Source organism: Macrobrachium nipponense, chromosome 35, assembly GCF_015104395.2.
Source record: "Macrobrachium nipponense isolate FS-2020 chromosome 35, ASM1510439v2, whole genome shotgun sequence".
Taxonomy (NCBI): Eukaryota; Metazoa; Arthropoda; class Malacostraca; order Decapoda; family Palaemonidae; genus Macrobrachium; species Macrobrachium nipponense.
Window position 1 is genome coordinate 17,043,471 of NC_061096.1, and position 15,079 is coordinate 17,058,549.

General features: G+C 39.5%; 1 protein-coding gene across 2 annotated transcripts in view; it reads left to right on the forward strand.

The window, feature by feature from the left end:
- Positions 1-713: 713 nt before the first annotated feature.
- The window catches only part of LOC135208445 (cell adhesion molecule Dscam1-like), a 168,568-nt gene continuing 154,202 nt past the window's right edge, over positions 714-15,079 (forward strand). For both annotated transcript variants that reach the window (XM_064240630.1, XM_064240631.1), the window contains exon 1: positions 714-1,195. In XM_064240630.1, coding sequence (XP_064096700.1) covers positions 1,120-1,195 — 76 coding nt within the window. In that variant the 5' untranslated portion in view covers positions 714-1,119. The remainder of the gene's footprint in view (positions 1,196-15,079) is intronic.

A 15,079-nucleotide genomic window follows, 5' to 3' on the forward strand; every position in this document is an offset into this window, starting at 1 on the left:
CTGACAGTTTCCTTTCGTCTTCCGTTGTGGAATATCTCTTCGTTTACCGATGTTTCGAAGATACTCAAATGAAGAGAGTGGTGTCAACGGCCAAGGAAGGATAACTGCTTTGTATTAGAAACGATATACCTTTAGAAATAGCATTTAGTTACAATTATTAATCTGAGAACTTTATGTCAATTAAGAGTTAGAATACGTGTTGCGTAATGTTGTATCCAAATAGTAATAAAAACAAAATTATTAACGGATGTTCTTTGACGTTAATTTTCAGTAACACCTGAAGTTTTACAGTGAAATGTGTCAGTCCCACAGAACCCTCCTCCTTTATCCGGGAAAGGGTTGGTGCAAATAGATAGATTCCGATGGCGGAGTCAAGGTTAAAAAGAAGTTACAGTTTTTGTTGTTGTTTTCTTGTTTTGTTTTGTTTATTATTCACGTGTGGGAGAGAGGAAGACCTCTCTTACAGATTTCTTAAAGAGAAATTTCCTGCTTCAAATTGAGTCTTCTTCCAGGAAAGGTTCTGGCACTGTGAACCGACATATTGTTGCTGCACCTATAGATAAGATTGCAGGGAATAACATTGTCCAGTAAATTCACAATTTACTGAAATACTTTAAAATAGATTGGTTTATTTTTGAAGATGTTAAAAACAAAATATGCATAGGAGGAAGTAGTTAGTAAAAATAACACTTTTCTCTTTTTTTTTCAGAACTTATTTGTGAGTGGTAAACCAAGTGACGTCATTTTTAACACCATCTCTCAGGAGTGAATAATCCCTTGTAAAAGACATCTTTATTCGCGAACCAGTGAAGTCTGGCGTTTGATTCCATGGAAGATAAGTGCACGAAGTGACTCCAATCGAATTTGTCAGGACGACTTGTCCTTGTGATCTCAGACACTGTTTTTGACTTCAAGTAAACATCACACAAGGACACACCAAAATGTGTTGCGAACACGTTGCAATCAACCCCTCTTGAGCGGCTCCCTGGGAAATGAGACTGTTTCAGTGAGAAAACACCCAGATGGAAAGAGGACTAGAACTCGTCCCTTCCGCGAGAAAAATGGAGTGAGACAGATACGAAGCGAGAGATCAGGTCGAGATACATTTCCGAGTTTGTCATGGGGGAAGAGTCTCTCCACTGGCACCTGAGATGGATGCTGCTTCTGTTGGCCTTCGCACTTACAGCCAGACGCGGTGAGTACTACCTCTTGTCGATGCTCTTCTTGTAGCAGTTATGCACAAATCCTATTTATGTGTATGCTGTTCACTTGTACAAACAGGCAAACATTGATACATATGTATGAACGTGCGCAGTGCTGTACTGAGTGTGTGTTAATTAGGTGGCATTGTTAGTATCAGTGTCAGTCTTCATATTTGGGTGAAGTTAAAGATTTCATTGAGTTTTGTATCTTTGTCAGCTTTCTTTTACACAAGGATTTGCAGATAGATGTAAGTATGAAGAAGTTCATAGGGTATTGGTCTCTGGTCTAAATACGAATATGAATACGAATATATGTATTTATGTATGTCGGTACTATGTACATTTATGCAAACAAGCATGCAGACCTGGAGATGTACGTACATAATTAAGCAAATCGGTAATCTGTACTTTGTGTTTACGTATTAGTTGGTATCATTACTATCGATTGTTATAAAAGCCCTTGTGCCTGGAGTATGGTGCGAACATGTAAGTAGAATTCTATTTCTAAAAGACTTTAGGCAAAAGCTTATCCACTCGAATGGTATGTGGGCACTGCGATCCGTAACCGTTCCACTTACATCAATTTCACACAAGTATCTCATTTTAACTTTGATATGTAAAGAAAATGTTTACTGGTTTTCCTCTATGACTTTTAGTTCAATTCCGCTTTTATGGTAAACCCTAAATATTCCCGATGACAAAAACCAGAAGTTAGAGGACTCCAGTACACTTTGGCAGACAGCTTCGAGACATCTCGTCTCCTCTGCTGTCTCTACAACTTGTGGTTTTATTACTATCATTGCAAGTTTGCCAGTGACTTTTTGACAACCTCATTAGAAGTTTGGTGGAACTGTCCTGAGTATACATAGCGGACATCGTTTCATTTTTCTCTTTTTCTTTCTTATTCTGATTTTGTAACTAGTTATTCCTTTATTCAGAAGTACGTTAGGAAATATTATAAGCTCTTTTTAATTGTTTGGCACAAATAGAACAAGCTACTCCGTCGAATTGCGGATTTTATAGTTTCGTTGTTTTGTTGCATTAGTATTGTTATCATTTAATAATATTCCTTATTTGTATAATATATATAAACGGAATCAAGATAAGTTTAGTGATCTACTGCAAATGGATATGTATAAACTAATACAAAAATCCAAATATATAGAGCGTTTTCAAAAGAACCCCCCCTCAAAAAAAGGTAAATTTCAAGGAACTCTGGAAACTGCCTGAAGTCAAATGGGGATTGTTCATAGGCCTATGCCAGGTGTATTTTTAATGGTTGGCCAACCTCATTTTCATGGTGATGACTGCATAGTAACTGCTGGTCAAGTGTAACTTGTCTTCGGGGCCTGAGATTACTTTTTTACTTGGGGCTCTGGGATAAGAATGGACAATGCCCTCTTTCCCGACTCAAAATCAGTAAATAAATCAAGTGGATTTTTTCAGATTCATTTGTCCAAATATCATTCGCTTCTTTTCGAAAGAGAGAGCTAAAATCATTGGTCACAGTATATCGAATTCCAGTGTGTGACAAGATGACTTAGCATCATTTTCAATCATGTTTATAGATCTAAAACACATGATATTTCCATCATACTTTAGTCCCAATTTATTGGGAATGTACAGATTAATCGAGACACTGACCTCCTCACCTTTGAAGGCAGACAGACCTGTTGATAGCAGATGCAATAAATGGGCAAAAATCAAAGTAGCCTCCGTAGCTAGTAAGAAATTAGCGAGCGGCCAGTCCCTCCGCCACTGGAATTCAAAAGATAGAAACTCATCCTTTTTCAGCAGGTTATGTAAGACGACGTTATACAGAAAAATTAATGTGCAGATCGCCACTGTTCAGTGTTGTGCAATGTCAGAACTTCGGGACACGTGTATACTTTTCATTCAGACATGTATTGTACGGAATACACACAGACCTACATACGAACGAACGCACCCTCACATCCAAGTCCAATGCAAGGCCAAGGACGCTTGAATGGTGCTGAAAAGGCTCTTCAGAGCTGGATATGAAAAATTTAATGCAATTCCGCTCAAGACCTTGGCTCTCGTACCCGGAAAGGGAGCGTTATAGTGGGAGCAATAACAACACGTCTTAGATACGGTCGCGGTCGAATTCCCATGGATATTTGGGGTGCCTCCACGCCAGCCTCTTTATGAATGTGCGCCATAACATTGTAGCGTAACTGTTGTGCGCTCGTAGTGAATGAGCAGTGAACGTATCACGTGACACGATGCCTGATTTCCCATTATTTGCACAGATAGTAGGAACTGCATTAGATGGTTACCGTTTTTTGAATCCGTACAGTTTTGATTGTTTAGTTGTTCTGCTAAGAATTATACATTTCGTTGTGCATAACTCCTCGGATATCAAGTACAAGAAACATTGACTGCTGATAAGCCAATCACAGGGCTGGAGACTCTCAGTCTCTCTCGAGAGTTCACATAGGCAGGATGTATGTTCCACCTCTCCTGAGGGATACTTTTGAGACGTATCCCTCAGGAGAGGTGGAACATAGATCCTACTCATGTGAACTCTCGAGAAACTGAGAGTTTCCCACTCCGTGATTGGCTTAAAACAGCCAATCAAAAGCGTCGTAAGGTACTGGCCTAGACATCAAATGCACGGTTGATGTGAATATATATACTACAGCAGCATCTAGGTATTAATATACTGTTAATAACTTGATTGATATATATACATTTATATACACTGCCTTCCTAGTTCTTTGCACGTCTATAGGGATGAAGTCGCTGGACTCACAACTCTTCTCCAACCTGATTGCGATGTACTGCAGTTGACTGAATACCAGGTGCATAATTCACTCTTTAGAGCTTAACGGAATGCACCAAAATTTTTTCACCTCGATCTCTGGAGACGAATCCGAACCTCTTGCTGGTAAAGCTAGCGTCCTAACCACTATGATATGAGAGAGAGAGAGAGAGAGAGAGAGAGAGAGAGAGAGAGAGAGAAAGAAAGCGGGTGGAAGTCCCACTCCCCAAAGACTATTTCGGGCAAAGCTGTTCAGTTTCGAGTTGTGAACACGGCCAAAGGTTAGCGAATTAAGTCGGGTGAATCTACAATTGTTAGAATTATTTATCACAGTATGAGGAATCTCTCATGACCAACTGACAGTCTGGCTATCTATTTTCAGTGATTCGCGAAGGAGTGGCTATTCAGAAAGGCTGTAGTCTTTCTGAAGGCTTTTCTTTTGACCTGGCCGTCATTCTTGTTATGTCAGCGTTGTCTGACATCTGAAATGATTTCGTGAAGTGGAGGGTTTTCACGTCAGTTCACTTTGCGTAAAACTGAATGCCTTCTTTTCTCTCAGATATGTCAGGTGTTTTCCACAATAGTTACGATTGTACGTTATCTTTGTTACCTCGATTAATAACCACTTCTTTTTTATTGAAGAATCTATTAGGAAATTTCATCTGTTAATCCGTCTTCAAGTCCGTTGTCAGGATCTGTGGATCAGGCCGAAGTTCGGGTTTTTTCCCCTAAAAATGAATAATCAATAAAGCCATTTCTGTACTGGATATTTTTTGGGAAGAAGAGATTGTTTCTGTGTTACTTGTAAGGTATTGGTAATTATGAGATACTCAGTGGGAAAATTTCCAGAAAATATTCTCAGTCAGGAAAGCAGTGGATGGTAGAAATTGCCCATTTTTGTAACAAAAGGTCTGTTGGTAATTTTTGCATAGACGACCCAGAGGAGGCGGCTTCTATAATAGCTCACATATACTAGAACGCTAATGACCAAACGAGATTATGATAACACCTGTAGATCAAAAAGTATGAAGTGTGCCGCTTACTGCTTTCAGCATCATCGTTTTAGTTTTCTGTAAAAGAAAACTATTGAGATGGCTTTGTCTGTCCGTCCGCACTTTTTCTGTCCGCCCTCAGATCTTAAAAACTACTGGGGCTAGAGGGCCGCAAATTTGTATGTTGATCTTCCATCCTGTAATCATCAAACATACCAAATTGCAGCACTCTAGCCTTAGTAGTTTTTATTTTATTTAAGGATAAAGTTAGCCATGCCCGTGCGTCTGCCACAGCTATAGGTGCCAACAACATAGGCCTCTACCGGGCTGTGGCTGAGAGTTTCATGGGCCTTGTCGAAAACTTGATTGCGCCGAAGTTTTATTTGTTTATTTATGTGATATCTTTCATTATAATTTTGGAAACTCAAAAATTCTGAAAGGCTTTGAGTTAGATGAAGGAAAACAACGTCTGAGAAATAATGCCTTCACTCTGTCTCTTTTTCTCTCTTTCTCTCTCGCATATTAAACTTTTTTCACCGAGTTAACTGAAGGAAGACGACATATGAGAAATGATGTCCTCAGTCTCTCTCTCTCTCTCTCTCTCTCTCTCTCTCTCTCTCTCTCTCTCTCTTTCTGTCACATTTGTCAACTTTTCTCACCGTTTTTCTATTCTCTTCGAGTATGACTTTGGCCTTTTGTAGGTACCACCTACACCACAATTACTGCTATTATTATTATTATTATTATTATTATTATTATTATTATTATTATTATTATTATTATTATTATTATTATTATTATTATTATTATTCAGAAGCTGAGCACTGTTCTTATGGAACAATGCCACGGGGACCAGTAACTTGAAATTCAAGCTTCCAAAGAATATGGTGCTCATTAGAAGGTAAGAGAAGGTAAGGGGAAATACAGAAAGAAGAGATCTCGCTTATTAAGAAGATAAAAGTATTTAATTAATTGATAAATAAATAAAAAAAAGGGGATCAGGAATCAATTGAGAATTTGAAAGATCTCAATTATAATACAACTTATGAAAAATTTAACAAACAAGAGACCATCTATCGATGGTCATAGTCATGACTGTTCATATCAGAGAACAAGAAACCTACCACCACGAACCACACTGTCTCAAAGAGATGAATCTCTGGCTAGTTGCAAGATATCTATTATATGTTTATCATTTACAGTGTGTTATTATGCAATTACAAGCTTTAGGGCCTGGTGTCACCCGTTTACTGATAATGATTGAAGGATTAAAATTTTAATGTCGTCGTCACTGATTTATCTCGTCTTAAATCATCATACTTATTTCTCGATTTCTTCACTTATATATATATGTGTGTGTGTGTATGTGTATTAGATATATACAGACATGCAGATTCTGTATAAGGTATTATTAAATCGCCGTTGTGTTCAGGACTTTTGGCTATTTATGTCTCACAGTGCATGGAACGTACATTGCGCAAATGAACATTTCTGAAACATTCAGATTTGCCGAAAAAAAGTCATATGAAACAGCATATGCAGTTGCTCGCAGTTCTCGGAATTGCCCGACCAATTCTACGGTTTTGTATTTCACGTATTCTCTCGTATTCAACGGTGCTCCTCTGTAGGATACGGTTTTTGCCTTCCCCACATTATCACGTGGGTTTATTGTAAATATTGTGGGTTTTTTTCTCCTTAGAATGGTACTCTCTCTCTCTCTCTCTCTCTCTCTCTCAACGTTTTTATCCCCTCCCGTTACATTATTACAACTCGTAATCACCCACATTTTCATCCGTAGAAAGCGAGCTACGATACTATAAGGACGGTGGGCGTCATTTTCAGTAATGACGAGAGTATTGTCGGGAAACTATTGTCATTTTAACCATATGGGCACATGATAGGATGAAATGAACAATTTTGGTAGGAGCAGAAGCGCGCGCGCGCACACACACACACACACACACGCGCGCGCGCGCGCGCGCGCAGTATGAAAGAAGGGAAGCGAGCTTTGACAATATTCCATATAGTACTATGTAAAAATGCCAGGATGCATTGAACAGTTATGGTAGGACCAGAGCTAGCAAGAAAGAAAGGAAGAAGAAGAAACAAAAGAAGAGAGTAAAACGGGGCCTGCGACTCGTTTTTTTCAGAAGATTCACGAGCAGACTCAGTATCAACGGGTGGGCGTTTTTAGTCGCTGAAACTGTTGCAGAAGTTGAAGCCGATTGATTAGCAATAGGCCAAACAAATGTCTTCACGTAGAGATGAGGCTCAGTCGACTTAGTGGCGAAATATTGTGGCGTTCCGATAGGAAAGGTCAACGACTCCAACGGACGTAGGAAAGAAAGAGAGAGCTCCAGTTGCAGTCGAAGGGAGCAGCATGGGAGCGAAAAATATCCACGTATGATTATCAATTGCACTTCTGAGTGGGAGTGGGATTCCGAATGGAAAACGGGAAGAGCCGCCCGTCAAGCAGCAGGCAGTAGGAGGAGAATTGTTAAAGGAAGCAGGAAAGGTGATTACGTGCAAGCAAAGCAGCGGCGGTCAGGGAGGGAGGCTATGGCAGATGACGTGAAAGAGTAGTGAGGAGGAACGATGACCGAAGACTTTGATGACGAGCTGCAAGCAAATGGAGGAAAGGACGTCAATAGCACCACCACCACCTCCACCTCCACCACCACCAGCAGGCGTAGTGGAAGGGAAACCTAGAGGCAGGAGGAGGAAAGAGGACGAAGAGTAAGGTGAGGAGGTGGAGGAAGAGGAGCAAGAGGAGGCGGAGGAGGAGGAGGAGGAGGAGGAGGAGGAGGTAGAAGTAGTCATCCCTATTCCAAAATGCAGTGTTCACTTGAGTGCCTTGGAGAGAGAGAGAGAGAGAGAGAGAGAGAGAGAGAGAGAGAGAGAGAGTGGGGGTTGAAATTGTAGTAGTACGACGAGGGCAGAGGAGGAGGAGGGGGAGGAGGAGGATGAGGAGAAATAAAGAGAAAAAGAATTCTTCTATGTATCCATCTTCGCATACGCTGGGAATACAACCGATAAATGGAGGCTGTCACGGTCGTCGTTAAGCCGTAAATGAAACATCCGTTATCGTAGAAAGAAAGAAAAAGAGAAGAGGGGGGGAAAAAGGGGGCTCATTTAAATGTTTTAATATTTATCTCTGGAAACCATTCTATTTTACATGGAGGGCAGCGTTAAGCGGCCATTGGGAGAGGGAGGGGGAAGGGGGGGGGCAGTGGCCCTGGAACAGGGGGGAGGGGGGAGGGGAGGAGGAAAACCTTTAAAGGTGATGGTGCCTTGAAGCTGTCCACTGCTGGCTACTGCTGTGACCGTGTAGATATGATGATGTGGATGTGTTGAATGGTAGATGATGATGATGATTTTGGTGGTGGTATGGTAGCAGAGGAGGTGGTGATGACGAGAGCTAGGCGCAGGAGGGACGGTCATCATTGATGTTATTGTCGTCATCACCGTTCTCATGTCCTTTACACAATGATGGACAGCAATAGGCGGCGATGCACAATTGCACATGCATTGGCATGGTCATTGGTTTTTTTTTCTATTGTTGATATCTGTGATTGTTCTTAAAATATTCACATGGTCTTTAATGTACTGGTAGTACAGATGGAAAAGTTCAAAGAAACTTTTATTAATCCAATCATTATTTCATTTGAAGCCTACGCGGTCATACTTCATTTGGTTACGGGGGAGCTTCTGTGACGACGATGAGAGAGAGAGAGAGAGAGAGAGACGAGAGAGACGAGAGAGAGAGAGAGAGTGTTTGATGTCGGCTACGACAAATTTGCCCGTGCAGTGATGGAAATGGCACTGAAACGAAAGTTGCCGATGATCGCGTTGCCTTTTAATGCAGACATGAAGATGCCCTAGACTCATGCAGTGTCTTTTCAGCGGAAATCGTAGGTGATAGGATAAAACACTCATAAATGCTGATCAAACTACCATGTTGCCTCAGGCGAGATGCGTGGCCATGTTTGTAATGAAACCTTCTGCATGATTCAGGTGCTGATCTTCACGGAGGCAATATTGTGTGTGTCAAGATAACGCTATCGCGGAGGCTTTTGTCTCCGACACTGGATGGGGAGCGGTTTGGAATTTCTCTTCTTTGCTATGCCGCTCTGACTCTCATCTTTAGATGTATGAATTTCATCGACACCAAAATACCGCAGAACTGCATCTACCTTCGTCATAACTACCATGGTAGATGCATCCATCTACTTGCAGTAGGTCTGCTTAAACCAACCACTGTACGTCTACAAATTCTACTACTTTTACTACCATTACTACACCCATCATCTCTTGCAGTCTACAATAACTACGTTATTGAACCCTCAAGCGGAGCTTCTACGGAGGAGGCGTGCTGTACAAGCAGGTCGTTATTTGGAGAAATCAGCCTGTGAATTTCGTTCCGGTGACAAGCAGTCGAAATCATGTCAGCACAGTTCCACTTAGACGAGTGAAACCTGAAATCGTCGGGCGTCCGAGGGGCATATATTAGGACAAATGGAACCGTGCAGTCTTTGAGCTTCAGGCATCCATAAAAGAGGGTAGATTGCGCTTGTGCATAAGGGCTTGCGTGCACATCTCTCTCTCTCTCTCTCTCTCTCTCTCTCTCTCTCTCTCTCTCTCTCTCTCCTTCCTACTCACACACATACACACGCCGGCACGTATTTGTGCTGGGAAGCCAAAAATACTGTGAGCATAACTGTGATTTAGCAGATACGTTTCATTTAGCTTAAAACTTATTGTTCATTGCTAGTGGAGGGAGTAATATGCTTGCGCACGTGCATATATACATGCTCAGTGTACATAGAAAGATATTCGTACTTATACAGAGTCAAGCACATAGATATAAGTTATTGAAATGCAACTACATATGTAAATAAGGTACCGTAAACAGCTATAGACAAGCAAATATGAAAGAAAGCTAAAGAATACACATATCTCAGAGCCTCGATATGAATGCTAAAATTCCCATAGAAAATCATCACATTAATATGAGAATGTTTTGACAAACATATTCCTGGGCGTGGGTGAGGGACTTATCGGTTGTTTGGACATCGTTCAAAAAATCCAGAAATAGTTAAGAATATCTCTGAATATCCGGGTTGCATGGACACCATTTTAGTATTACGTGAAATCGCAGTCGGGAGAATCTTCCTTCCTGACGCGAGAACGGCCTCTCACTCTCAGAGACCAGGAGGCCTCCTGGACAGTAGCAGGGAACGCCATTTATCAACTTACTTGGATTTCCAGTGATATATAATCTGCAGTGGCTGGGAGCGAATCTTGGTTCGAGGGTGCGTGTGCGGCGTTTGTTTGCGTTTGCACAACATATTTTGACAGGAACAGCAACAGAGACACTCAGTTTAAGCAGGGGGTTACGTAGAGACGCGGCGAGCAGAATTGAGCGTTTAGTCGGGATTACGTAATAGATAGCGAGCCGGAAAGGAGATTCGTAAATGCACTGGGATGAAACGTCGTTGGCAAACAGCTCTTTACTTAGTTATATCGCGTCCTATGGCTTTGAAGTAGAGTACCATGCGCATTTTCCATTTAGCAATTAAGCTTTGGCAGTGTCTCCGTTACGAAGTGACGAGACCACGTTAATGGGAAGCTTTTAGGAAATGCCGCTCTAGTACCGACAGCGCTGAAAATAACTCTTTTGTTTTGCTCATGATTGTAACCATAATTTCAGATATCTGTACAACTAATGGATGCTCATTTTTAACAGAGTGGGATTCAGTCAACTTAAAGCTTTTCTGAAAAAAAATCAAGCTTAAAACGGTAAACACAAAAGGGATTGTTTTCCTACGTCTGCTTTTGTTTTGTAATTAATATTCTGATATTATTTTTTAAATGTTGTTAAGCGGTTGTAGGGAAGAAGTACATAGAGAGTAAGATCATTGTAGCATAGCAATTTTCAAATGAACATGAAAATTATGCTATAAATCTGTAGAAGTTTACAGGTTAGTTATACCCTGCCAACTTCGGTCTGATCCTTGACTAAGCAAGAAATGACAGAGGTATAAATGTAGGTTTAAATTTAGGTGTTTTAATTGAAAATATATTCTGTAAAAGGATTGATTTTATGATTTGAGATCTTTCGATGGGTAACCGTTGTATTCACTACTTTTTCCTTATTTTCTTTGCTCTCTCTCTCTCTCTCTCTCTCTCCTCTCTTCTCTCTCTCTCACGCACGCACGCACACACACACACACACACACACACACACACACACACACACACACGCACACACACACACACACACACACATATATATATATATATATATATATATATATATATATTTATATATATATATATATATATAATAATATATATATATATATATATATATATTCTCATACACACATTTATGAAAATATATAAATTCTTAGGTATATATATATACGTGTATATGTTTCATAACATTAGAATGTTGGAATATCTTTAAATTACCCTCTGGGTTTCCGTGTAAACTTTTATGTAATCGATAACTTTGGGAAAGCTGCGCTGACGAGACTTAATATTGTTTCATCGTACCTGAAAAGGTTTGTCTTCCCGTCTCTTTTCTTCCTTTTCCAAGAAGTGAGGTTTGTCAGAATTACCCTGAAGAGGCTGCATCTTAGTTGTAACTACGTATGTATGGGACTTCTCCGTCCGGGACCAGAGAGAGACTCTGGCTCTCAAACTTTGTAATATTTCTTGGAAATGTTGCACAGAGCAGTGGTTCTCAACCTTTTTTTGGCCCATGCACCCTTTCACCATATATCAGAATGTCATCCCACCCTCCTTTCCCAAAATTGTCTGCCTTAGAAGGTGCATTCCAAATAATATGCAACAAAATACTACCACACAAGATAGTGGAAAGCCCGGCGTGACCTCTCAGCAGTGCGAAGCGATGCACACTGCGTTTTGTGTGGTCGTAGGGCCAGTTTGAGCCTGCCAATCTGTGGTCACAATTCCCCCCAGCCTCACTGAAACTCTTAAATTAATCCCCTAGGGTGAAATTTCCCCCCTGGTGAAAAAATACTGGTCTAGAAATATGAATACTGGTCCCCCACCCCCTCCCTCATCCATTTCCCTAAAAAGGTTTTAGAGAGAATCTCCCGTATAGCAGAGAGTATGCCTGACTTCCAATGCTAATCTGCTTCAGGCCCATGTGTGAACAGTATATTGGGATTTCGATCACTAGAAGTGCTGAACTCTGTGCTTTGGTCTCTCCTAGACCAAGTAAAAGGTACTAAGATTCTCCTAATCGTCAGTCATCTTTGGTAAAGCTTACCTCAGGCTTCATTGTTTCAGCTGTCTCTTATCTCTGGAAGCTTTCATCGAATTAGTCTCTCCTGAAGTCATGTTGGCTCACAGTCTGTTTTACTTTTGGTTCTTAAAGACTTGTAGGGCATTCTTTCTTTCTTTCTTTTTTATTTATTTGTTTGTTTAAAGAAAAATTATCGGTGACCCCAGGAAAAACCTCGGATTTAGAGCTTGTCCACGGGTATGTTAATTGACTTTCAAGTTTAGAATTAGTATTTTGGTCCAATTGTATCGTATTTCTTTCTTTTTGTTTGTTTGTTTGTTTAGAGAAAAATTATCGGTACCCCCAGGAAGAACCTCGGATCTAGAGCTTGTCCACGGGTATATTAATTGATTTTCAAGTTTAGACTTAGTATTTTGGTCCAATTATATCGTATGTCCTTACGTAGCGAATTTTTCGAAAGAATTTCTTTTGATCATTAGGAAGGTTATTTCCTCTAAAAACAGCATTACTCATATTCTCTCTCTCTCTCTCTCTCGTGGTTTGTTTGCATGGTTTGACTGCTTACGCATTTTCAAGATCACCCTGATGTACTTTGTTGTAAGAGGCAGCCATAACATAACCCCTTTAGAGGCATAATTGAAGCCAGTACAAAATTAAATAAATAAGCACAAAATAAAATATAGAAAAATAGACAAAATCAGCAATTCTAACCTTTGTCAAGGATGACAAGTTTTCTTCAGTCTGTGTGTTTTTATGAATGTTTGCTTTGATCTCTCAAGAACGGATGAACGAAATCTAATGAAGATGAGTGAAAATCGCTCATCAACCTTCTAGAGATATTCATTTTCGGTGATCGCTGGTGAAGATATGAAAACCTAGAAATCATCTCTCATTATTCTTTATTCTTTATTCTTTATTCGTTATTTTGTAATGCAAGGAGAAAAAAAGGCGGCATTGTCCCAGTTAGGGATGAAGTTCAGTGGCATTGAACTCTTGCATTACAATTTCGTTTAGATCTTCATAAGCCCAGGAATATATATTATACTCCAGACCTTCTTTTTTATGAAATATGCCTAATAACTGGAGATGGATCAAGATGGCGACTGGATGGACGTTTAATCTAAAATGCTGATTTCCGCTCGTAAGATCATCTGCAAAATTTTACTTTATTGCTGACTGCTTTTTACGTGGAAAGTGTCCCGTTGTTGCCTGTATGTAACACGTGCTCTGAGAAAGCATTATGCTCTTTTGGACCCATCTGAGCGTTGCCTCAACAAACGAACGGTTTCTTTTCGATTCCCCAAAAACGGTGTTGTGGATGGACTTATTTCGAATTTTACTATTTTCTAGATCAATACTTAGGGACAGACTGAAACTTCAGTCGTGCGAAGGCAGGGTTGGTGATTTAAAAAAAAAATGTCTAAATATTAATTTGATTTTTTTTTAATTTTTTTTTTATTTGTTAGATGTTTTTTCAAGCCTTTTTTTCTCAAAATGTATTTTATGACAGAATTACTATTGATTTATCTTTAAGGTTTCCAGTTCTGGCCTAAAGTATGTACTTGCAATTTTTATTTAATCAAAATAAATAGATGCAACACAGTTATGTTAAGTTTTTATCTACCTCCAAACCATAATTTTCAATTTGTTTGCTTCCGAATTAATAAAAAAATAAGAAAAAAATAAAAAGATCACTTGATTAATTCAATTTGATTTAATCATTGCCGACCTTATACGAAGGGCATTATTAGTTTCTGTTGGTAGTTAGTAAAATAACGCTGGTATACGAGGGATGAACCCCTGATGCGCCGAGGACTCACTCACACACACACACTGTGCCACTCACCTCCACCTTGCATGCACTTTATCGCTCTTTTGGAATATATTCAGGTCCTTTGGTTCCAACACGTCTTCCATTCCACGTATCTAAGACACTCTAGAGTTATTCTACTCTTTCTTTGTCTACCATGTTGGAGGTAGTTGAGTATAACATTTAAGGGAACATTAGAAATTGGTGAACATACGAGTGCATACACATATACATACATAAAAACGTACATAAATACATGCCATGCATACATATATGTATATACTATATATATTATATTATATATATATATATATATATATATATATATATATATATATATATTCAATGGTTTGGTCTATGATTCTTTTTGTTCATAAATAACATCTGTCATAAAAAAATCGAATATGTATAACTTGTAGGCAAACTATTATCTGCTCTGATGATGATGATGATGATGACAACGACAGTGAAACTAATCACCCTTATTATTTTGGTTAGTCTAGCAAAAGAATCCCTGCGAGTATCAGCTTCGTTTCAGTTTCTCTTCCAAACGTCCGAACAGACAGGCATGCAAGAGCCTATCACTTTAATAGTTATTGATGTATTGCTATACTTTAAGCACTCGACTCTACTCACAGGCTCATGCGTTTGAGTACCGTTTCCATATTGAATATTGTCATCACGCAACATGGAATTGCAATATTTTTAAGCCTTATGCAACTTTCATTTTTAAGCTGTCGTTCAATAATTGTTACATTATGACAAATATTTTCATGTTCTTACATGGACGTCCAGCTGAAGTCACCATCAATAAGTTTGACGTCATGGCGAGAAGTTACTGGAGATATTATACAATTGCCATAATTTATGGGTACCTTTCACGGTTCACCACCTTTTGCCCTGAGGATCGTTGAGTTTTATGCTATTATTTTGTGCTTCAGCATATGTAACCGTAAGATGATCAAGGTGATATTGGGTTGCTTTGGTGGATCCATGAAGTTAAGTATACCTTAGTTT